We start from the raw sequence: 24,802 nt of genomic DNA, 5'->3' as shown, positions 1-24,802 counted from the left end.
AGTGTTGTAAAGTAGACAAGGACTGCAAATAAATAGAAAAAGTTTGTTGCCTTAAGGCAGGGGTGTCAAACTCGATTTCATTGAGGGCCGCATCAGAATTGTGTTTGACCTCGTGGGGCCAGAGTGGGTGTGGCCAGCTCGATGTCACTCCTGTCAGGGCGCCTTTGGTGGCCCAAGCACTATGCCAGTGAAAATAGGCTCCAGAGCTTCATTTTCAGCTGGCACAGCCTCCTGCAATCTCTGGCAGTAAAAACAGAGCTCGGGAGGACTGCCAGAGGGTTGCAGGAGGCTGTGGCAGCCGAAAACAGAGCTCGGAAGTCCATTTTTGGTGGCAGAAGCACCGTGGACCAGTCCTTCGCTGTTTCCAGGGCGGTCACGCAGGCCAGATCTAAGTACCCCACAGGCCTCATCTGGCCCCCGGGCCTTGAGTTTGACACCCCTGCCTTAAGGCAAGAGTCATGCATTAAAGACTCTATAACGAGGAGGATGGATACCAACCACCCATCATATATCAGAAGGAGGTTTCAACTACGTCCTGTGGCAGTCTGAAAATAGGCAGATACACGTGGGTGGGCGGTAGAGGGGGAGAATGTTTTGAACTATCTGACTTTAGAATGGAGCCACCTTGCTCAAGTTGTAAGAAAAATATGTGTTGAATTATTCCCGAGGTCATGTCCCCCAACTGCAGTGGAAGAACAGAGCTAGTTCTTTTCAGGAAGGAGGGGGGAAAAATTATTACTGGAAAACTTCTCTGTGCAACACTTGGTTCAGTTTTTCTTCCAGTCTTTTAATGTTGGAGCATTCAGTTCTACATGTGGAAAACCAGCAGGAAGGACAAAACACAAGACACTCCCTACAGCCGTACTAACCATAAACCAGTGCTTTTACGAACAGCTTTTAGTCTTACATTCTTAGCTTGTCACACACCAATTTTATCTAAATGTAGAAAATGTCTGTTTCTTCTCCATACAAGGCATACTGGGCACTTTTTTGATTTGCACAGTCTGAAATACTACTTGAGGCTGGTTCTTTGGCACCGCTGGGGTTGGAATATCCACACATACATACTGTATAAATTGTGGAAAATTTTCTTGGCGCTGGACAAAACCCTGATTTAGCAAACACAAGATACAAGCGAGGACATCCGCACTGCTGCAGACGTTTCCCAAGAAGTCTGAAGGTGATCCATGCCTCTGTTTGTGGCAGGCATCAATTACCTGGAAGAGGCAAAAAGCATGAATGGAATTACAGGTATTCCTTGAATTATGACCACTCACTTAGCGACACTCAAAATTATGGTGACTTTTGAACCAGGGTGACTGAACACAAACTGCAGCTGTTGCAATGTTCCCATTGTCAAATGTTAGTGAATTAAGTTCTTGGCAACAAGTTCACAATTACAACAATTGCAACATCCTGCAATCACGTGACCCACCATTTCCAATTACCCCTGCTAGTTTCCCATAAGCAAAGTCGAGGAAAAAGCTGGCAGGAGGTTGCAAGTTGCTCTCGCCCCTTTTTCAACTGCCTACCAGCTCCATAGTACACCTACCCTTGGCACCCACTCTGCCTCCTACAGCACCTGCCCACGGCCCCTGCTCCGCTGCCGGCAACTCCCACTTGCCTAGGATTCCCGCCTCTTCCCATGTTGCAATCACATGAGGTCCTCAGTTAACATCCTGCATGGGCCTGGGGTTACATTGGCAACCGGAATTGGCGCCATTGCCATCGCTAAGCAACGTCATGTTGACACTGCACTTTATCACCACATCACTTAGCAATGGAAATTCCAAACTCAGTTGCTGGTTATAGTGTATCTTTGGATTACCAACTGGGAAGACTAAAAGGGTGGAATCCTTGCAATCTATACCTTGAGTACCAGGCTGTCGATATGCATCTCCTTCTCCTCCTTCAGGATCTGGTTGAGGAGGCAGCAGATGAAGTTCCTTTTTTCCTCCAAAGCATGGCATACTTTTTCTTCCACATTCAGGTACATCGTTTCGGGCAAGAGGCACAGGCACTGACCAGACACATGACCTAGTACCTCCTCATTCAGTCTTAAAATACCTAACAAAGAAGACTCAGCCTTAGAGGAGCAGAAGAAATAGCCAGAAAGCTCTCTGGTTTCATAACTGAAGCTGGTAAACCAAGCGCTCCATAGGTTGCAGCCCAAAGTCAAGATTTCCACCCAACATACTAGAGTTAATCTTCCAAAAGGAAAAAAAAATCCTCTCTTTCTTACAGAATATTCCTCCCCACTTACTCTGTCTCTGGGAGAGGATCCCATTCTTCTTTACCAGGGGTTTCAGTGCATGACCTAGGAAGACACGGGAGAGACCTGTGACTTCTACTAGTGTCTCCAGAGAAACTTCCTGAAACCAATAGAAGAAAAATTAGTTGACTATGCAGAAAGAGATAGGAGAATGCTGTGACATGTAGTCTTTAAGTCTATTCCGAGAGAGATTGTAAGTGCAATGAAATTCCCACTTTCAAGACTGATTAGTGCAGTAAATTATGGACAAGAGGAAGAGATCCTGGCAAAAGGATTCCCAACACAGCCAAGATTTCAAAAAATATCCAATTCAGATTAACACTTTTAAACCTCAAACTGCAGATCATGCTGAGATGGTTAAGATAGTAGAACATTTCAGGATTCGTAATTGTCTCAGAATAGACAAACTCTCAGTAAAATTGGTGAATCTAAACATTTCAATTAATTTGGGGAGCAGCTATAAAATAAGATAGAATCAAGCAAATCATCTGGCCAAATACAAGTTACTTCTCATCATTAGGGACAGAACTTCCTTCACTTATATAAGGGAGAAACTATACATAATACAGAAATTCCGTCAAAGTGGAGTACAATTCGGAACCAATTTACCACTGCCTCCTTTGTATGTGTAACTCCTGGTGGCTGCTTGCACTAGTCCCTTGCACTTTGCTTGGCAACATTTGGTTTGCCATCACCTTCTTCCTACAGCTGAGAGAGGTTGACCGGCCCAAGGTCATCCAGGTGGTTTCACACCTAACGTGGCATTTAATTCATGAATTTGCAATTTATTTCTATACTCATATTGTGGTGCATTTTTGAGAAAAGCAGCATAAAACATTTCTCCCTACACATGCAAAGTGAAAAATTAGAGGGAACATTAGTCAGGACCTGAGCACTATTGAAACACAGAAGAATGTACATTTGCAGGGTGGACACCTGCAGGATACAGCCTTGGTAATCCAGCTCTGCATGGCCCAACCAAGTCCACTGTAAGCGTGGTGGCTTTGTATGCTCCAACCCGAAGCAGCTCTGACCTGCAAGAGATGAGGGAATCAGTGACCAAGACACACTAGCAAGATCGCCAATATCCATCTCAAGCATACTGAAATGGCTCATCAAGAATAAAAGCCTAACCTTTAAAATGTCTATGGAGATTCCCCATCATCCAGGTCATGCTTGTCCCAAAGGTGCTTTTTCAAGAGACAACTGGACTTTCTGGTTTTTCTTTGAAGACGTTTCGCTTCTCCTCCAGGAAGCTTCTTCAGCTCTGGGGGAACTGAAGAAGCTTCTTGGATGTTCTTGAAGAAGTATTGAAGAGAGCTGAAGAAGCTTCTTGGATGAGAAGCGAAACGTCATCCAGAAAGTCCAGTTGCCTCTTGAAAAAGCATCTCTGGGACATTTAAATAGTTTCATAACGGCTAGGCAATTTCATCCACATGTGCAGCTTTCAGGTAATCAAAGAGCTAGTTCAGGACTTCCCAACCTTTTGACTCAATTGGAATGTTCAGAATGTTGAGTCCATGTTATAAACACTCTCACAACATGGAAAGTAAAGCACTAAATTACTGCCAGCCTCCACTTGATCTTCTAAGAATAGTAGACTTCTACTACATGGCATATTACATTGTATGACCCAGAGATGTAGTTTGAAATAAAAGTCTACATAATGTGCATACTTTCCTTTTCTTTAATTAAGAACATTTTTAAAAAAGAGATTAGGGCACAGAATTCAGTAGAGGGAATGTGCTGGCAGGCATACCAACACCCTACATTGATTTGATATACTGGGAATTGGGGACTAGGCCCGTGATGGCGAATCTATGACACGCTGATGTTTGCTTGGATCTCTAAAAATCTCCCCCAATTCGGTCTTTTCATCTTTGGGTAAAGTGATATTGATTTGCTTACTATCAACTAAGCCAGAAAGAAATAGAAGGGACCAAACAAGATTTGGGCTGAGGACAGTATCATACTCACTCTGGATGTAGAAATCTGCAAACTTGCTCAGGTGCTGACTGAGAGACGAGGGGAAAAACCTAATAGGGTCTTTCAGGTAGCACAGTGGAGGGATGGTCCAGCAGAAGGAAGACAAGAGCAACACCTTCACCTCTGCTTCTTCCTCCTGTGAGAATGACTTCTCCTGCATTGTCTGGGAGCAAAACATATCTAGTATCAGATTTATGGCTTCTGAAGGACAGAAGAACATTCTAGTAATTTACAACTGGAAAAAAAAGATGCGAGAAGGAAATATGCTTTGACTTTGGAGATTTTAACCCTCTAGAAGAAGCATTCCTATCCAGCTCACCTCTCTATCTCCCTCTTCTTTCAATCTTCCTTGCTGATCAACTTCCAGAAATTGTTTGTCAAGCTGCTGGAGCTGAAAAAGGTGGAACTCCTGCTGCTGCTGCTCCAGTTCACTCAAGTTCTTCAGCATCTGCTGAGGGTAACGGCTGGGGAAGCAGAGTCCAATTTGCTCCACTACAGCAGATTCCAGCCACGTCTTCCCTTGAGACAGAAGACGATCTCCTAGATAGTATCTGAAGAGACAAGGAAATCTGGGTGAAATTTAAAAAAAAAACCTAGAGCTCTCCCATTAGCCTAGACTCATTCCCATACCCCTACTGACACCCTGCTTCTGAGATATAGGCTATCTATATGTCTATGGAGATTCTCAGTCATACAGGTCATGGTTGTCCCAAAGGTGCATTTTCAGGAAGCAACTGGACCTTCTTATTTTTTCTTTGAAGATGTTTCGCTTCTCATCCAAGAAGCTTTTTCAGCTCCGACTGGATGGTGGGGAATGGAAGATACTCCTTGCAGACAGCTGGTCATTTCCATTCTTTTCAGACTAATCTGCCCATCTGGCCCCATTAACTCTCAGAACAAAATCTAGTACCACACTTGTATTTTTGAGGATGGTTTCATGCAGACTAAAGTGCTTAGCCACTACTGCCCCAGGAGCTTGCAGCATGAGATCAATCTCCTTTGTTTGCAGGTGCAGCAAGCTCTTCTTTCTTTTCTTTTCCCTCACCGATAGAAATGTTCAAAAATGTTGGCCAATTCCAATTCTGCCAGGAAACTGATGGGTTCAAGGCTCTGTTGCAGACGCTGCACATTTTCTGTGTTAGTTGAGTCTGTCCAGCTGTCTCGGATCCATTGGTCAATGTATTGGGCAAACTTCTCGCTCACCTGAAGTCATAGAAAAGGAGGTGCCAAGTATCGGTCGCTAAGTAATGTAGCTGTTAAATAAGTCACACATGACTAGACCCAATTTTACCACAATTTTTTATCACAGTCATTAAGCAATTCATATGGTCATTAAGTGAACCATGCAGTCATTAAGCAATTCTGGCTTGTCCAGTTGGCTTTGCCAATCAGAAGCAGACTGGAAAGTAGCCAATTGTGATCATTTTATCGCAAGATGATAAAACTATCATAAGTTGCCAAGCGCCCAAATTGTGATCATGTGACCAGGGGGCTGGTGTCATGGTTGTAACTTCACGGATGGGTTGTAAGTGACTTTTTCCAAGGCAGACCTAACTTTGTACCATCAGGTCATAAGTCAAGAATTACCTGTTTTCGAGAGACAGGAGCTGATGTTGCAACGGTACGACGTGCGATCTTGGAGCTACGAGATCGCAGTCGATACTTTTGCCGATGGATGGTCCTTTTGGACCTAAACCATCCCGAAGAGATGGTGACAGGGAAGAGTACGTCTTGCTGATCTCAGGGACATCACAAAGTCCCTGATTGATCCAAGAGAATCTCTTATTGCTGGCAACAGAAGCGCAGCCAAAAGCTGCTGAAGTTGGGACAGCTCTGCAACGGGAGGAAAGCGGAAAGAGAAAGTGTGTCCATCTGGTGAGGAAATTTTATTGTTATAAAAGAGACTGCCCCCCAAAAAATCAAAGGTAATTTAACCTTGCAAAGAAAAGAAAATAAGCGGCGAAACTAAGCTATATTGGACAGTGTGTTATCCTTTTTTTCATTTTCTTTTATGGATGGAAGTTTTGCAAATATTCTCTACTTTTTATAGTGAAAGTATTGGTTTTTCCTTTTCTATTTCTTTTTTTTACTTATGGATTAAATCTTTTTCTTTATTTTTATAATATTGGTTTGGATGGTTTTTTTCTCTTTATTTTGCTCCATTTAAGAATTGTGTTTCTTTTAAGCCTGGAATATAAAGAAGATATAAAAGGAATATAAAGAGGGTAGTATCATCAGAGGGAAAAGAAGTTACACTGCCACTTGGAGGTTGGAGGTTGAGTCCTGGAAATATTGCTTTCTCTTTTTTCTCTTTGATCATTTTGACTTTGCACTTCAAAGGCTTCAGCTTGTTTACAGAAGAGATAAGGAGAAGAGCATGGATTGTTTATACAGGTGCTTCTTTGGCAGTTGGAGAGAAGTGAAAACAAAACCTTGTTTTGAAACTAGAGTGGCAGTGTTTACTAGTTGGAAGATTGGCACAACACCAAAAAGAAACCATAACATTACAACAGATTATGTTTGAAATTCAAAAATTATTAGAAACAACAGAGAGAATTGAGAAGAGATTGGAAAATATAGATTGTAATGCAGTAAAATTCGATGGAAAAATTGAAGATATCCAGCAAATGGAAAAAGTGGAGGTTAGAGTCCTAAAAACCCAAGGGAAAAATGAACAAAGAGGCAAGATAATTGTGGATACTGACAGTAAACTGAGTGTGGTTGGAGATGGAAAGAGTGGAACATGGAAAGGGAAGATAGATGGAAAGGAGCTCTATCCCAGATTCCACGGTATAGAAGAAGAAAAAAGAGAAGAATTGATGGATTCAAGGAGAGAATCTTTGACAAAAGCACTACTGATAACCAAAGATAAGCTGATTAAAGAAGGTGATGGAGGGTCTCGAGATTTTACAAGATATGTAAAAAGTAACGAGTTGCGAAGAGAAGTCCACACAAATTTGATTAAGGAAATAACCAGACTACTAATTCCACAAACGGCAAAGGACATAAGACTGCACTACTACTGGAAAGACACAGGTTGAGATATGAAAACTAATAACAAAATATTAGTCAAATTTAGTTAAAATTAGAGCATTATGTTAAAAATGAAGTGATAATGGATATAGTTAGATAAATAATTGATAATGATAACAATGTACACATATGTATTGGTTTGATAAGAGGAAATTTGGTATAAATTCTAAATGGTGATCATGACAGGAAGTTTAGAAACTCTGTTATGTATGAAAGCTTATTATATATATATATGCTGGTTTTGTTGTATTCGGGTCTTTTCCCGTGTAAGATTGAGATTGTCTTTGCAACGTTTCAGCGAGATCTCACTCGCCATCTTCAGGCTGTGGTCTTAAAGTGTGACTGGAGCTGCCGTCTTTCTTGGTGGGAGGAGATGGAGTGCTGGCTTTGTTTCAGTAGGTGGAATGATTGGTTGTGTGGCTGTATCATGATTGGTAGATTGGTGCTGGCTGATACAACCACACAACCAATCATTCCACCTACTGAAACAAAGCCAGCACTCCATCTCCTCCCACCAAGATATACAGAAAGACGGCAGCTCCGGTCACACTTTAAGACCACAGCCTGAAGATGGCGAGTGAGATCTCGCTGAAACGTTGCAAAGACAATCTCAATCTTACACGGGAAAAGACCCGAATACAACAAAACCAGCATACTTACACCTGTGAAAATCTACGAATATGTATGTATGTATGTATGTATGTATGTATGTATGTATGTATGTATGTATGTATGTATGTATATGTATGTATGTGTTGTATTTGTGCTGATATTTGGGCATACCAAGGGTTGTAACACAAACACACACACACATATATATATATGTATGTATATGTGTGTGTGTGTATATATATAAAAAAAATAAAATAAAATGATGACGGATATTGTTAAATAAATGATAGATAATAATAATGTAATATTTGTATTGACATGATAAAAGGGAAATTGGATATAAATTGTAAACAGTGATTAAGAAAGGAGGTCTAGAAACTTTGTTATTAAACATAATTGATTTTTATTTAGAAAGTGTTATAAAGATGTAATGTTGCTGGATGATACTGAAAATAGAGAACGGAATGCCATCATGTGGTTTTGCTTTAAATTTTGGAATATTTTATATAAAGGGACGTAAAACCATTTATAGTCATATGAAGATTGAGGTATGATGATAGTAATATATATAAATATATTAGATTTAAAATATATAACTTGATATGAATTGTAGGTGATGACTGTGGAAGGGATGCACGAAAGCTCTTTGTAACCAATTGACACACTTTCTACAATTTGTAATGGAAGATATTTTTGTGGTGCTTGTTGTGTTTTATCTGTTTGTGCTTATTCAAAAATAAAAAAATTATTAAAAAAAAAGAATTACCATAGTTTTCTTTGGGTCACATTAAAAGTTACAATTTAATTATGACAAGAAAAGCATCATCTGTATCATTTCATTTGTAAGCACGTATTAGTCAAACCAATATAGAAAAAAACTTTAAGAAAAAGCTTTTTGTCACACAATTCTTAAAAGCAGAACAGCTAATTTTACAGAACATACCCTACACTGAGTATAACTCTGATCTCTTGTATCAATGGAACTTGAAGCAAGGAAGACCTATAAAATATGGTTTGTTAAAAGTACAAAAATGTTTGATTCTTAAATAGGCAGGTTCCGAAAAATCACAGAAAGCTGTCAAGAAAGACAGTGAACAGATACTGGGATTGTCATCTTCCCTATATAAAGTTGTCTCAGGAAAAAAAAATTAAATGGATAAATATTTTTATACAAGAATTTGAAAGAAAATGATGCTATCTCAAGCTATCCATTTATAAAGGTTTGCCAAGGATGAGATATGAACAGTTTAGTCATTATGAGATTGGGAAGACTGTAAAATAGAAATAGGAACAAGCTACCTTCTTTTCCTAAATGAGTTTTCCTCAATTTCTTCTTATCCATGTGTGGTTTAGAGTTAGAGTAAATAATTTATATTTCTTATTTTAAAAAACCACACTAGTTATATACGAGCATGGTACATTCAAAATAAACTTTATACATTTCTGAAATTATTTTTCCTGTTTTAACATAATAGAATTGTGTTTCAGTCAATCATTCTGTCTCACAGTTTATGTTAAAGGTAAACAGTTGTATTTAAGGTGGCAGAGATGCACAGCTGTTCAGGAAGGTTTATTTAAAATCCAAAATATACCCTGTAATTCTTTTCAGGGAGCAGATCTGGCCTTGGGCCTCAGGTTCCCTACCTCCATTTTAGGGAGATGCCTTAGTTCCCAATCATTCATCCCTTACTCACATGGGCAGCTGACGAGAAGGGCAGCTGTACCAATCCTTCAGAGAAGCCATCGCGCAAGGCCAACAAGAAGGACATCTTCTGCCCAAACAACTCCTCCATGGCAGTACGGAGGTGCTGGTAGATGCTACGGTATCGCTCCACAAAGTCAGGGGCCTTCCAAAAGGACTTCAAGAACTGTTTCACCTGGAACCGAAACATATGTAGTATTTTAAAATCATAACTTTTGTATCCGGTTCAGTGGAACCAAAGTTAAGGTAGCCTTTTGCAGTGCCAAATCTTTTCTTCACGCACGACTGATTTTTTTTTACAGCTGACTGCTGTTTTCGAATGTTTTACCAACATGTCTAATTTTCTATCTTTCTATAAACCCAAAGGCCTAAGGAATGCACTGGGTTTTCATTTCACAATAAAAATAAAAACCCCTAACTTAGTGGACGACAGAGCCTAAAGCAGACGCACACTTTTCTTCTGAGAATTTGGTGTTCAACCGGCCTTTCTTAGGAGTCTCTGGATTCTGATGTAGAGACCTAAGAACTCCTTCACTTTCAACAGCACACATGCGCATACACTATAAACATGAAATATACATCAATTGCTTGATTGTATAGATCAGCGATGGCGAACCTTTTTTGGCTCGCGTGTCATAAGTGGGGGGAGCGCAGGGGGGTCATGTGCGGGTGTGCCACACCCATAATGCAATGCGTGGCCCCAGTGCGCATGCGCGCACTACAGGCGCTCCCCCTCCCATTTTTACATGCTTTTCTCGCCCTCCCCAGGCTCCAGAGGCTTTATAGGAGCCTGGGAAGGGCGAAAACATCCTCTCCCGCCCCCCAGGACGCCCTCCGGAGGCGTCAGCGAAGCCTCCAGACAGTCCCTGAAGGCTTTGGAGCGCTCAAAACGATCCTCCGAGCAAACCGGAAGTGACTTCCGGTTTGCTCGGAGGGTTGTTTTAAGCCTTCCGAAGGCTTCAGGGACCATCTGGAGGCTTCCCTGACGCCTTCGGAGCACTCAAAACGACTCTCCGAGCAAACTGGAAGTCACTTCCGGTTTGCTCGGAGGGTCGTTTTAAGCATTCCGAAGGCGTCAGGGAAGCCTCCGGAAGGTCCCTGAAGCCTTCGGAGCGCTCAAAACAACCCTCCGAGCAAACCGGAAGTCACTTCCGGTTTGCTCGGAGGATCATTTTGAGCGCTCCGAAGGCTTCAGGGACTGTCCGGAGGCTTCCCTGACGCCTCCGGAGGGCTTCCGGGGGGGCAGGGGAGGATGTTTTCACCCTCCCCAGGCTCCTATAAAGCCTCTGGAGCCTGGGGAGGGCAAGAAATGGCTTTAAAAAAGAGTGAACTCAGCTGGCCAGCGCGCGCATGCGCGCTGGCCAGCTGACAGGGTACTGCCTCACGTGCCCTGACAAATGGCTCCGCATGCCACCTGTGGCACGCGTGCCATAGGTTCGCCATCACTGGTATAGATAATGTCATGCAAAGCCCAGTTTGCATCAGTAGACGCAAAAGCCCTGTACCACATCATCCTTCTTGATATATAGAGTCACACTCTATGAGACCACGCTTGGTAAGGCCACACTTGGAGTACTGCATCCAGTTTTGGTCAGCACAATGTAAAAAAGATGTTGAGACCAGTGATGGGATTAATTTTTTTTTACTACCGGTTCTGTGGGCATGGCTTGGTGGACAAGGCAGGGGAAGGATACTGTAAAATCTCCATTCCCTCCCAATCAGCTGGGACTCGGGAGGCAGAGAATAGATGGGGGCAGGGCCAGTCAGAGGTGATATTTACCGGTTCTCCAGAACTGGTCAGAACTTGCTGAATTGAGACTCTAGAAAGAGTGCAGAGAAGAGCAACAATGATGATTAGGCGACTGGAAGCTAAAACATAAAGAAGGAACTGGATATGTCTAGTCCTATGAAAAGAAGGACTAGGGGAGACATGATAGCAATGTTCCGATTTCTCAGGGGTTGCCACAAAGAAGAGTAAGTGAAGCTATTGTCCAAAGCACCTGAGGGTAGAACAAGAAGCAATGGGTGGAAACTAATCAAGAAGAGAAGCAACCTAGAACTAAGGAAAAATTTTCTGACAGTTAGAACAATTAGTGGAACAACCTGCCTCCAGAAGTTGTGAATGCTCCAACACTGGACGTTTTTAAGAAGATATTGGACAACCATTTGTCTGAAATGATATAGGGCTTCCTGTCTGAGCAGGGGGTTGGATTAGAAGACCTCCAAGGTCCCTTACAAGGCTGTATTCTGCTCTGTTCTGTTCTTGTTGCTGAAGAAGATCATCTTTCAGCCACCCTTACCTGCTGCTGCACGACATCTTTCCAGCACTGTGTGATGCTTATCAAACTGGTGGATTTTTTCACGGTGATTTTTACAGTTGCTGATCTGAACTCTTTATACTTGGTATTCTTCCTATCTGCAAAAGGAAATTTATATAGCATTTAGGAAGGCTTCTGGGACAGAGAATAAAGAGCCAAGAAACACTGTCCAATTTCCTGAGTCCTTTAAAGTTTTCCTCAAGATCAAGAATGGCTTGCTACTCCTCCATCCCACCACAGTCCTTTTCCACTCTATTCTGCTTCCTGTTCTTGTTTTGCCAGTATGACTACACAACATATTCATGGAATTCCCTTATTTGTCATCATCCCTCTCTTAGCTTTGTGAGGATCATCTGCCCATTTTGTACTTTTATTTGTTCCATGGAAGAGGACTCACTGCATTGAATAGGAGACATCAGTTCTTCGGGCTCAGGGCCACTGGGATCTACATGTACCAGCAGATGGCTCAGACGCCGAACACGGGAATTAAAGGAAATATTCTGGCTTGTGGCTGCCTCCAGGTTTTCCAAGTATTGGCTTAGGAGCCAAGTCAGGGGACTGGTACCATCGGGGCCTGGAAAAACAGAGGGGGGTGGGGGAAAGAGAACAATCCGTAAGATTGCTGAGAAAGAGGAAGAGCAAAGGCTGCCAAGACTTGTGAGAGGAGAGGGAGCCCATACCTGGAGAAGTGATTCTCTGCACCAAGGGAGTGATCAGGGCCTCCCAACAGGTCTTGCCTAGAACCTGGGCAGCCTCGTCCTCAGGAAGGAAGCGATCGGCAAATAGTTCCTCATGACACAAGGCACTGTTCAACCTGCATTTGGAAGGGGGTGCAGACTGAGCTTTTTATTTTGGGGGGCGGGGGACGACAACCAAGAATGGGTACATATAGATTCAATAAAGCAAGTAAATGGGGAGGATGGAGTTTGGACAATATGATGGATATTAATAAACAGGATAAGGAAAGAAAAATATATCCTGAGAATAGTGATGCTCTCCCATTAGTCACTTCTGTCAGTTTCTATGGCAGAAATTTGAAGAGACCATAAAAATCTGAGTTTGTAGAATGATATGGCATCAGAGGCAGTTGTACAAACACAATATTTTGAGCATGCTCCAATGTATCTGAATATCCCCAACAGGCTGGTTAAATAAAAATTCAAGGCCATAGAAAGTTTGTGATCTAGGAAATGTGCTTTGAGACAGACTCGTTGCTGAGCCCCCCCCCCCCCCCGCCCCAGGCCAAGTCCCCACCTCCAAAGGACAAAAATATTCCATTAGGAAAAGCCTGACCTGTTAAAAAGTTGCAGCAACTGCATCTGGTCTGCTGAAATTTCTTGGCACCAAGTGTGTGCTTTGGTAGCATAGAAGAGGTGTGTGCGCTGGCACAGCTGCTCCCTGAAGATGGGCCAGAAGGTGGGCTTGGGGCCCATCACTTCGATGCCACGCACACGTGTGTCAATGCCACCCTGTGGATAACACACAGTACTGCTCTAAATCAAGACTTCCAACCTGGTATACTCCTCTTGCATCATGTCTGCTTCCTTCCCAACTAGACAGTTGCTCTCACTGTTGGAACAGAAGGAAAGCACACCTACCTACCTGCAGGCAACGCTTAATCTTGATCTGTATGATAGGCCAGAAGCGGGTCATGTTCTCCAACAGGATCACTCTGGTAGATAAAGGTGGGACATTTACCTTTGTGGAGAGAAGAGAAAGAATGTCAACTATGTTAATGAAACTTTGATGATGATATGATGAACATTCCTATTCTTCAGGTAGAAAAGAAAGAACTCCTGACTGAAATGATATGAACAAAATGTCCATTCACAAAAGCCTTTAACAAACAGGCCTTGCAGAGTAAAAACAAAAAGCCACTTTCTTTGACAGAAATTTGAAGAGACCACAAAAATCTGAAGTTGTAGATATGGCATCAGGGACATTTCTACAAACACCACATTTTGAGCAATGTATCTCAATATCCCCAAAAGGCTGGTTAAATAAAAATAAAAGGCCATAGAAATGCAAGCTGACTGATCATCAATTGTATTTAAATGAATTACATCTGAAGCTAAATAAGCAGTGAGATGGATAACTTTACTGAAGATATCAAATTATTTTATCGAAAGGAATAGAACTCCAAACTCCAGTCTCTTCAAACTTAGAGCACAGGTTTTAAAAAACTAAATGTGATTCCATGCGCCACTAGGGCACAGCAGTGAATCCCAACTCTTCAAACACAAGCTGTTAGTGAACAGGTTGTTTATTTTGGGAGAAGATTCTCCATCTGGATTTTACTAAATTAAAATCTACCCCACAGACTGGAATAAACATTATATACAACGGGATTTGCCTTCTGTAAGGAAATCAGAGCTTATTTATATCAAAAGTGGCTTTTATTTTGAAAAGGCAACTGGGCTGATTTTTCTGAGGGAAAAATGATGATTGAGAATCTTCATAGCATATCTATATGATTGCGTTTCAGAGTTTAAACTGTAGAATGCTTTCCTTGCCCTCACAAATTAAAGGATGTTTGGTTGTGGCATAGCTGGACTTGGGAGACAGCCGAACTGTTTTAAAGACTGGTTCTCTGTATCTGGAAATGGCTGGTTCTTGCTTTCTCTCACCTCATCTTAGCCCTTACACGTGGGAACAACTGTGGAATGATGGCTGAACATTCTAGCTTTGTACAGCTACTGATCAGTGACGTGCGGTGAGGTTTATGGCTGGTGAGGCTGGTAACATCATCAGCGCGAGCCGCGGTCCCCTTCATGTTGACTCAGGAAGGCGGGGAATGGGACCACGTGTGCAGGAGGCTGAAGCTGCCTCAGCCTCCTGCACACGTGGTCCCATTCCCCTCCTTCCTGACTCCTGAGTCAACATGAAGGGGACCACGGAGCGCACTCCGTGGGACTGCGGCTCACGCTCCGCGGTCCCCTTCATGTTGACTTAGGAAGGCGGGGAATGGGACCACGTGTGCAGGAGGGAAGCTGAGGCTAGAGGAGCCTCCTGCACACGTGGTCCCATTCCCGGACCACATGTGCAGAAGGCTCCTCAGCGCCTTTTCCCTTTTTTTTATTTTCATGATGAGAGCAGTGAGGCTCTGCCTCCCCTGCCTCCCCTGACCGCACGTCCCTGCTACTGATGATATCTGAGAGTGGTTAATGACATCATAAGTTATGGTGAGCAGTTTATTGGCAATATCAATTCAGCACACATAAAAAGCAAAACGTTTGTGCTGGACATAATCAAAACTATGACTGTCAATATATAGTCTCCCTATAAATGCATAATTTAACTACCATCAAAAACTGCTCTGATTGTATCCCTCTCCAAAGGGTATAAGACACAAAGGTTAATTAAAATAAATAAACTAGGAAGGAAGGGAACAACTTATAAAAAAATAGTAGGTTAAGGACAAAAATGGAGACAACAAATACTATATGTACTCAAACTCAGGATCAACGTTCCAAATGACTCAGCACAGATAACAGGGAGAAATCACATAATAAATTGCTACTGCCTGATTATTTTGAAGGGGGATTAGACAAACCTACCGAGGATAAAGCTATCCACAGTTGCCATTAACAAAGGCAGAGGCAATTTGCTTTTTACCAGTTGCTGGGAAACATGAACTGAAAGATGCTAGGCCAGGGGTGTCTGGGGAATTCTGGGAGTTGAAGTCCACAAGTCTTAAAGTTCCCAAGTTTGGACACCCCTGTGCTAGGCTTTCATACCCTGCTTGTCAGCTTTCTTCTGGCAGCCAGTTGGCTATTTTGGAAAAAGTAGGTCTGTACCTGATCCAGAGGGACTCTGTTCACGCTTCCTGCTAATCTCTCAAGGTGTATTTAAAACGACTTAACAAATTCAATTTTTGCCATTGAGCCTCACTGCCAAAGTCAAAGTTCTTTTTCTATGAACAACAATGAATAACACACAGTAATCACTAACTTGCAGAAGAGGAAAAAACAAGCTGCCCCATGAAAAGCTGCTGGGGGGGGTATGGAAGTCCACCTGGAGAAATAGTAGGAGCATTTCTCACAACTTTCTCTGTTCTCCACATACAGAGATAGAGAAATCAACATTTTATACTTGAATGTTCAGAAGAAAATGTATTCTCACTTCACTTACATATATACATTCTATTTACTTCTCCTTCCTTCTGGGAAACTTATATTTTAGGTGAGTTGATAGCTTTAATCATAGTTTGTTGACCAGGCTTTAGTAAATGAATTTACACATTGCTTAAAGAATGAATCATGGTTGCCATACCATCTGGAGCTATACAAAAATAAAGGCAAACCTAAGTGAATCATACTGGAGCACAGCATCACAAATAAAGACAGCATAAGTGCTATAAGTGGTTCCTGGCAGTCATTTTGTGGTTTTTGCATTTTAAAAAAATGTTAGCTATGGTCATGAGACAAAAACACTAGAAAACTTTTATCCGCCCAGGCAATGGTCCTCCATCAATCTGCTATTTGTTCCTGTTAAACGATTGGTAGCTTAGTCTGACTCTGGGAAGGTCTAGATCTCTGCATTATCTTCAATGGTTGACAAATTATTACGAGTAATTTACACTGTTACAGAGTTATACCTTCCATCTTGGACATTTAGATTAGATGCCTGAGCGTGATTCTTGGTGGCTCACAATTTAAAATAAACAATAATATACAAAATGTTGTAAAGAAAATATTCCAAAGAACATCAGCCATCCAGACAACACACTCTAAATCCAAAAGCCCATCTGATTTGGCTCTACACAACACCCATAAAAACAACCAGGTTTTCAAAGCTTTTGGAAACACCATTAGAATGGGAGTCACATGAATCTCTGAGGATCTCATTCCAGAGCGCAGATGCCATGAGAGAGATGGCTTGGGTCCCAATAAATGATATTGTTTAATTGAAAGTATCCATAGCACCCAATTCTGCTAGCTCTTACCAGGTAGGTAGAAGTGATGAAGAGATTGGCTGTCCCTCAAAGACTCAGGATATAAAATGATATAATGATAATACAAGCTATATGGGATATCGATATAATGAATGAATGAATGAATCAGGACCTTTCTGAAAGTTTCATGCAAAACTACAGCCTTTCTCCTGAAAAGTATTCCTCATACTGGGAATCCTTACAAGGCAGGCTGAAGAGCTTCGTGCTCTTCCCTCTGGCTATGGAAGCCTAGGTTATTGGGGAAGTCCACAGGACTGACCATATTGAGCTTGGTGTTGATGCTGGAACTGCTCTCTCCTGCCATAACTGTAATCCGGGCCGGCATGTAGCTCGAATCCTCGCTGGCCACCAGTAGTGACATCTGCCTGCACAAGCCAAGAATGAGAGTTTCAGAGTAAAGAACCAAGCCCCAGCTGAAAAGCCCATCTTTCTCACAATTTAAAGGCACACCTTTCTTATGCTATGTGAGCCACCCATTTGCCCAGGTCTGGCTGAACAGGAAAACCATAATCCCATTTGGCAACTGAGCCATCGTGATATTTTTGTTGATTCGGGGCCTATTAGATATTTCAATAAGGAAACAACTTTTCGTGTACTCTTTCCTCTTAAAGGATATAGGCAATATCACAGAAATGATTTTTCTTATTATGCCCACAAAGTACAGTTCAGGGGCAGGAAAAAAAAAACCCATTACCCAAATTTCCTTGTTTCAAAGCCTTCTTTCTGGTTCATGCGTACACTCACTGGATTATGACACCCTGATGCATGTAAACATTGATGTAGTGGGATCCAGTGGTGCCATTTGACTCCCAGTAGGTTTTGACATTTCCATCCACTAACTTATTGGCCTGTTGAGAATTGGAGGAGACTTCTACTCTCTCCCAGCACTTGTCTTCCTTTACCTCAGTGCTGCAGCCTATACAGAAAAGAAAACATTGAAGAAATGTTCTCCCAAGCGGGGGGAGAAGCTGGAAGAGCCTCTGAAGGAATGAGTTACCTAAAACCCCAACACTAACAATATGCTCACCATGACAAAGATAATGCAGAAATGCATCAAAAAATGGAACGCTGATGGGCTGATGGCTATGCCGGTGTTCCTCTATCTGATTTAGGACCATCTGTAAAGTATGTTGGAGAGGAGACAAAAAAAAAATAAAGCCAAAGTATAGAGTTAGGTTGGCTAAACAACACAGCAGAGTTACATTGGAAAAAAAGAATCCCCTATTTAGACTAAAAGTCAATGCTTCCTGGATTGTTGGACTTTCAGGACTTCACAGCCCATCATTCCCTGTAATCTGACTGATGTGAAGAGTATCCAGTTGAATAAGGGTATCTGAAGGCACTGTGAGATTGTTTTAGATTTCCTTTGGACAAAAGTACATCTGAGCACCATTTTACCAAGAAACTCTGATCCTCAGCCTGCTCCCTGAAGTTAGACATTATCTGCCAAAGAAGAAGAAAAAAAATCACCTGGATGCAACCAGCCAGGATGGTGGCTGTCATCTTCTGATAGAGGCTAGCAGGCTTCTCACAGTTATTCATGAGGTCCTTCAGTTCTGTCACTTGAGAAAGGCTGGAGCTGTGTTTCTCCACAGCTTTGCTCAAGGCTTCCTTAAGGCCGGAAGAGCACATTACAACAGCACAGTCTTTGTTGACGCAGGCCAGACGGTGTAAGAATTTAATGAACTCTTGAACAATCTGCAAATACAAAAGCATGAAGGTTTTCTTTGTGGCTTTAGTGCCTCTTTCCCCAACCCATTCTTGGGGGATGGAATGTATGTGCTGTAGAACTGGCAACTATGAAACTTAACAAAAACCCATTTAAAATATAAAAGCAAAAAAAAAAAACCACCTGTAGGAGCAAAACAAGCAGAAAAGCAACTTCAGCAATAAATACAATAAAAGCAAGCAAAGAGTACTAGTTTTCAGCACATAAACCCCCCCCCCACTGTTTGCAAAAGATTGGAACAAGGACAAAGAAAATGCAGGATGCACCTCTTCTTTGGTGAAAAAGACATGCATTCAAATGCTTGGAAAAACTAGCAGATAATGGTCCAGCTATGAGACCATATAATATATGTGGATTCTGGTTGGTACGCCTAGATTTCCACTGTCTCACCTCTCGATCATTTATGTGGCTATTTATGGAAGACAAGCAAGGCTCAATGCACTTATGCCAGGATACTACATCCTTCCATGAACTATCCAAACACTTGCTCAAAAGCCTGGATCAAAAAAGAAAAATAGCTTCTTTCAGAAAAAGAACTTTGAAAATACATATATACATACATACCTACATACATAAAACAAAAGTGACTGATTGTTATACTAATCACCTTATAATCTAACTGAAATGTGCAAGTAGTCTTGCAGCCACTAAAAAGCATTTTTCTGTCTCCAGACGTTTTGACGCATCTTGGCATTTTTGCACTATTCTTTAGAACTGCAGAAGGTGGGAAAAGCAAAATTCAGCCAAGTTTACATTGGTTGGATGGGCTCCCCCCTCCTTTTGTTTTGTTAGTTTCCAGATTGTTCCATAAGATTAATTTCCTTCATTCATGCTCTAAAATGGTTTGCATTTTGTAAAAGTCATTCTCACCATATTTGCATGATGGAAGCTTTCCTGATAAATATAGAATAACAGAGTTGGGAGGGACCTTGGAGGTCTTCTAGTCCAACCCCTTGCTCAGGCAGGAAACCCTATAACATTTCAGACAAATGGTTGTCCAATCTCTTCTTAAAAATGTCCAGGGTTGGAGCACCCACAATGTCTGGAGGCAAGTCCATAGGAAAGAACTTGATTAGAGCCATAATGCTGCAGTACATTAGAATGCAGTACTGCAAGCTAATTCTGCTGCCTGCCAACAGTTCGATTCTCACTGGCTCAAGGTTGACTCAACCTTCCCTCCTTCCAAGACTAGTAAAATGAAGACCCAGATTGTTGGAGGCAATATGCTGAAAGGGCTGTTAAAGCACTGTGAAGCAATATATAAGTCTAAATGCTTTTACTATTATGCCTTCTGTAGATTTAAATTGCAGCCTAAATTAGAGAACTGCCAGTTGATTTGGAAAACCCTCATGATACATTAATTTACCAAGTAACATAATTCTAAATGTGCTTACTAGCAAATGAACATACCTTATGTCCAGTGGTGGGTTTCAAATTTTTTTAGAACCTCTTCTGTAGGTGTGGCCTGCTTTGTGGGATAGGCTTGCCGGCCATGTGACCAGATGGGAGTGGCTTGCCAGCCATGTGATTGGGTGGGCGTGGCCAACTTGTAAAATGTGGTGAAACTCACTTAACAACGCTCTTGCTTAGCAACCAAAATGTTGGCTCAGAAACTCTGGCATTTGAAGTACGCAAGTCTTAAAGTGTCAAGTTACAAGACCCTTGCACCCCTAACCCTTTAGAAAAAAAAACCCAGGGGTGTTCAAACTTGACAGCTTTAAGACTTGTGGACTTCAACTCCCAGAATTCCTCCTCCAGTCATGTTGGCTCAGGAACTCTGGCATTGAAGTGTGCAAGTCTTAAAGCTGTTAAGTTACAAGACTCTTGCACCCGTAACCCTTTAGAAAAAAACCCCAGGGGTGTTCAAACTTGACGGCTTTAAGACTTGTGGACTTCAACTCCCAGAATTCCTCCTCTCGCTCTTCATCTTGATGATGTGCGGATGGGCGGGGGGGAGGGAGCTGGAACCGGTTCTAAACGGCACTGTAGATTTGTGGAACCTCTTCTATAGAAGAGGTTAGAACTGGCAGGAACCCACCCCTGCTTATGTTTTAACAATCCTAATATCCCAGACTTCAATTTCAATCAGCATAGCCAAAGGTGTGGGAGTTATAGTCCAACATCTGCAAGGCAACAAGTCACCTCTCTTTCTGAAGAAAACTGCCAGGATAAGAACACTAAACTAGTTGGAATCTAAGATACCCTGTACTGATATCTGTAATTAATCTGATTGCTATAATTGTACTACAGTACAATTGTTGTTAGATTACAACTTCCATAATCTTTGATCATTGGCTATACTGCTTGAATTCCAAATAGGAACATATACACTTAAAACATATAACCTATTGCTGAAATGTAGTAGCCTTACCTTAATATTCCCAGTTGTATTTCTTTTTCAGAATCCTGATTTGTCAAGTCTTTCTGAATTGGCACATTTGCCTGAAACTCATGGCTAGTTTCCTCAAAAAAGGTATCTTTGTCAGAGAGAAAGCACTGCAGCACCACTGCCATCTCCTTCCAAACACTGTTTGTCTGCATACTACTCAGTAGCTTTGTGATGTTCGTATCATGAAGATTAAAGAAGGCTGCAGAATCTGGTTGGGGAGGTAAAACGTTGGAAGGAATGAAATGCTTCCTGGTCCAGAAACTTTATTTTAGAAAATACTGGGAAGGGGGGAATCTCATTCACTTCTCTGACCAAAATCCCTCGAAGTACCCCCCAAAGTAATAGTGACATTTGTTAGCCCTTCTAAAGAATTGCACTACATCTGTGAAAAGGGAAATGACAACCTGCCAATCACAATGGTCTTTAGAATGCAAAGGAGTGTTCAGATATCACAATATTCATAGTTACCAAGAAGGATTTACGCTAAAGACTGAGATGTTTCATACCTGCATCCTGTTTATTCAGGGGCGGCTTATGTTCAGGCAGACGGGTGAGTATCTTGTGAGCCATGGCTGTGTCTGAGCTTTGGCCCAAGTGACAGAAATTCCAAAGGGCACTACGAAGAGCAGGGTTTTCTAGTTGCTGTGCCAGGGTCTTATCATAATCAAGCAACTTGCTGAGCACCAGAAGCCCATCCTGAACTGCTGCTGAGGCTCTGGGAAAGAAGGGTAAGGATTAACACTTGATCTTAAATCAGCCTGTGCTGAGAGGAACAGAAAGCAGAAGACAGTATAGTAAAATTCATTCTCCAGGCAATGAAGGCTAATTATTAGATAGCAGTCAATACAGAATTTGCTAGAGTGATTTTTTTAACAAAAGAGAAATTGAAATCCTTGCCTCCAAAGCTCAAAAACGTTTTCTCCATAGTGCTTTGTGGCCTTTAGCTGCCATAGAGTTATAACTCTTTGTTTCACTAAGATTTTCATTTGAGCTTACCCAGGTGTGCCCAACATCTTCTCAACTGCAGCAGGAATGACACATAGTAAGTTGCCAATGTCCTTGCTAGAAGCAGAATCAATGCTGACCAAGACCTGTTGCATTGTCTGGAATCCTGAGTTGTCCAAAGGTTGGAGCTTCCCACAGGCCCTTGGTAACTTATAGTTCTCCACATCCAACAGCATCTTCAGTACCTGAGAGTCAAATACAGCAGCTCAAAAGCAAGAAAGAAAAGAGGACAAGATGTAGATTGGGATCAAAATCTCCAACAGTTCTCTTCATTCACAAAAAGCAAAGTAGACACAGGTAATATTTCACCCTTTATACTCATATGCTTGGAAGTTATTAGCTTCTGATAATGGCACTATCAAATCTGAAAAATGGAAGGAAAGATGCTGTTTCGGGTTTCCTCAAGGCAAAAAAATACATTGAAGCAGTGACTGCTGATCACCCACTGCAGTTAGATATCTTTGCAGCTTGGATCTGGACTGTGAAGCAGGCCTTGCAACTCTACAAGGGATAGTGTTTTTTTTCAGAAAATGGCCCATATCTAAAAAATCCCTCTCTGGAGATTTGGTTCAAATATCTCAAGTGTGGTTTTCAATAAAACAAAACAATAAACTTTGTTTATCCTTTTAGTATTTTATGCTTCTTGTTTTGATTGCTGCTCAGTTTTAAATCGCTTATTTAATTGCATTGTTTTAAACTTCTGATTGTAAATCGCCTTGTGACTATGTTATTCTGAAAAAAGTAGAAATGTTTTTTTTAAAAAGAAATAAACAAGTATTCCCCAGCAATGTGATTCCAAGGAATCTCTATATCCTACTTACTGCTAGACCAGCCTGCTGAACCAGCACAGATGTGGAGTTCTCCTTCATGCAGTGCAGCACACAATGCAGCCCCCCTTTGGTTGCAATGAGCATCTGCCAATCATATTCTGCCATGAGCAGATATAGCACCTGGAACCCCAATACTGTAAGCAGGTTTTCCTTTACATGGTGGCTGAGCAGGTCCATCAGGGTCTTCACAATTCTCTCCCTGCAGGTAGAAAAGAGGCAAGACCACACCTTGAGGGCCATTGAAGATGATTAGCTGACAAATCACATAAGACTAGAGATGAGAAAGCATCTCATCCCAGGAAATAAACTGGAAATATTTAGGCGGGGAAAAACATATTTATCCATCGCACTCTATTAACTTTTCCAAGTCCTTTCAGAGAAAAATACTAAACTACTGGATTGTAAATGATCTGAAAGATCATTTTAAAAGAATGATCTAGGGATTGCTGATGTTCAATCCATAATGGTGCAGGACAATGGTGCTATGGTGATCAGAATACGAAACCATCTGCCCACTTGGATTCAGTGGACTTCCATAGTTTAGAAAGTTTTCACCATCAGTGAAAGACTTAAACACCAACTACCCTACCAAAATTTTAAAAACAATGTTGACTTTTTAGAAATGTTATCTATTAAATTACGTGTGTTGTAAGTGCAAAGATTTTACAAAATAAAAAATTGTATATAGAGGGTTTTTTGGGGGAAAATATATATATTGGATAGAAAGTTCTGAATTACAATGTTTAATTTATATAAGCTAATTGACTTATTTCCATTAAAATATGAATTATGATTTCATCCTTGCTCATTGAATTTTTGGTGCAAAACCATCCATCTAGCTAAATTTGGAAATTTAGGATTCAATCACATTTTAAACATAATATTTCAACTATGATCACCTATCAATTATAAAATGTTTCAACTATGAACAAACCAAATTATACATAATACAAAAGATGTAAAAGGTTTTTTAAAAGATGTTTCAAAAATTTGTAAAAGTTGTTCCAAAAATTATTTCAACTTTTCCAAAAAATTCTAGTGTTATTTAAAAAGAAAAAAAGTTTCAAAAGTTCTATAATTGTAATCTCTTGTCTATAGAACATTGTAAGCTTGAAGAAAAATGTGCCAAGCGATATCTAAGGATCAGTGGAAGCAAAACGCTCTAAATGAAACATGCTGATATCTGTGTTTGCATACACAGCATCACCACCACCGGTCTTACATTTTATTTATTTAGAATTCAATTCATTCTGATCTTTCAAGAAGACAAATGGGTGTGTATCTTCTTTTTGATATATAACAGAATAACAGAGTTGGAAGGGGCCTTAGAGGTGTTTTAGTCCAACCCCACATACATATTATGAGTTTGATATGCTATTGTAATAAGAATTTACTTAAAGGCTACTTAAAACCATTCTTCAATATTACTTCTGTTGTTCAAAACATTCCATAACGATAACAGGATCTAATGAAAAAAAGCTAACCTAATGGCAAATTCACTCTCTGCTGTGGCAATCTGTCTCCCTTGCCCAGATTCCTCTTCTTCCTCCAAAATCTTAATGATAAATTTAAGACCCGCCAGCTTCAGCTCAATGTCACAGCTGGACTTCTGGATCATCTCCAAGGCATCCTCCAGCTGCTCCAGGGTGTTTTTCTTTCTGGCCACCTTCACACTGCAGAAAGCTGAGCAACAGATATATCAGCACCATTTTGCCATCAGTTTCCCAAAAGTAGTCTCCTCATATCTACTTGCTATTCACCCAGTCAACCATAATACAAATCCCCCTACAGGTATGTTAGCCTTTTCTTAGCAAGCTTTCCTGTCTATACTGGATATCTGGAGAGAATCTTTGGGGATTTCATACCATATGAGGCATACATACTGTAAAAAGAGAAGGTTAAATTGCACGTGGTAGATCCAGAAGATGATGGAAAGACAACATCAAAGACAAGCCACAGCAGCATCTAATAA

At 41.2% G+C, this 24,802-nt stretch overlaps 1 protein-coding gene across 2 annotated transcripts in view; it reads right to left on the bottom strand.

The window, feature by feature from the left end:
• Positions 1-54: 54 nt before the first annotated feature.
• The window catches only part of LOC309386879 (cullin-9-like), a 35,345-nt gene continuing 10,597 nt past the window's right edge, over positions 55-24,802 (bottom strand). For both annotated transcript variants that reach the window (XM_081942779.1, XM_081942780.1), the window contains exons 8-30: positions 24,315-24,513; positions 22,822-23,029; positions 21,992-22,185; positions 21,502-21,710; positions 20,978-21,203; positions 18,997-19,102; positions 18,348-18,575; positions 17,905-17,995; positions 17,622-17,793; positions 17,137-17,242; positions 13,526-13,621; positions 13,217-13,392; positions 12,604-12,737; positions 12,321-12,497; positions 11,906-12,021; positions 9,598-9,780; positions 5,304-5,461; positions 4,578-4,809; positions 4,250-4,421; positions 3,161-3,306; positions 2,264-2,372; positions 1,871-2,067; positions 55-1,217 (exon numbers count right to left, since the gene is read on the bottom strand). In XM_081942779.1, the coding sequence (XP_081798905.1) occupies positions 933-1,217; positions 1,871-2,067; positions 2,264-2,372; positions 3,161-3,306; positions 4,250-4,421; positions 4,578-4,809; positions 5,304-5,461; positions 9,598-9,780; positions 11,906-12,021; positions 12,321-12,497; positions 12,604-12,737; positions 13,217-13,392; positions 13,526-13,621; positions 17,137-17,242; positions 17,622-17,793; positions 17,905-17,995; positions 18,348-18,575; positions 18,997-19,102; positions 20,978-21,203; positions 21,502-21,710; positions 21,992-22,185; positions 22,822-23,029; positions 24,315-24,513 (3,920 nt within the window). In that variant the 3' untranslated portion in view covers positions 55-932. The remainder of the gene's footprint in view (positions 1,218-1,870; positions 2,068-2,263; positions 2,373-3,160; positions 3,307-4,249; positions 4,422-4,577; positions 4,810-5,303; positions 5,462-9,597; positions 9,781-11,905; positions 12,022-12,320; positions 12,498-12,603; positions 12,738-13,216; positions 13,393-13,525; positions 13,622-17,136; positions 17,243-17,621; positions 17,794-17,904; positions 17,996-18,347; positions 18,576-18,996; positions 19,103-20,977; positions 21,204-21,501; positions 21,711-21,991; positions 22,186-22,821; positions 23,030-24,314; positions 24,514-24,802) is intronic.

The sequence above is a fragment of the Natrix helvetica genome, assembly GCF_964273705.1.
Source record: "Natrix helvetica genome assembly, chromosome: 2".
In the NCBI taxonomy this organism is placed as follows: domain Eukaryota; kingdom Metazoa; phylum Chordata; class Lepidosauria; order Squamata; family Natricidae; genus Natrix; species Natrix helvetica.
The sequence above is the reverse complement of the archived record's forward strand: the minus strand, read 5'-3'. Positions and strand labels throughout refer to the sequence as shown.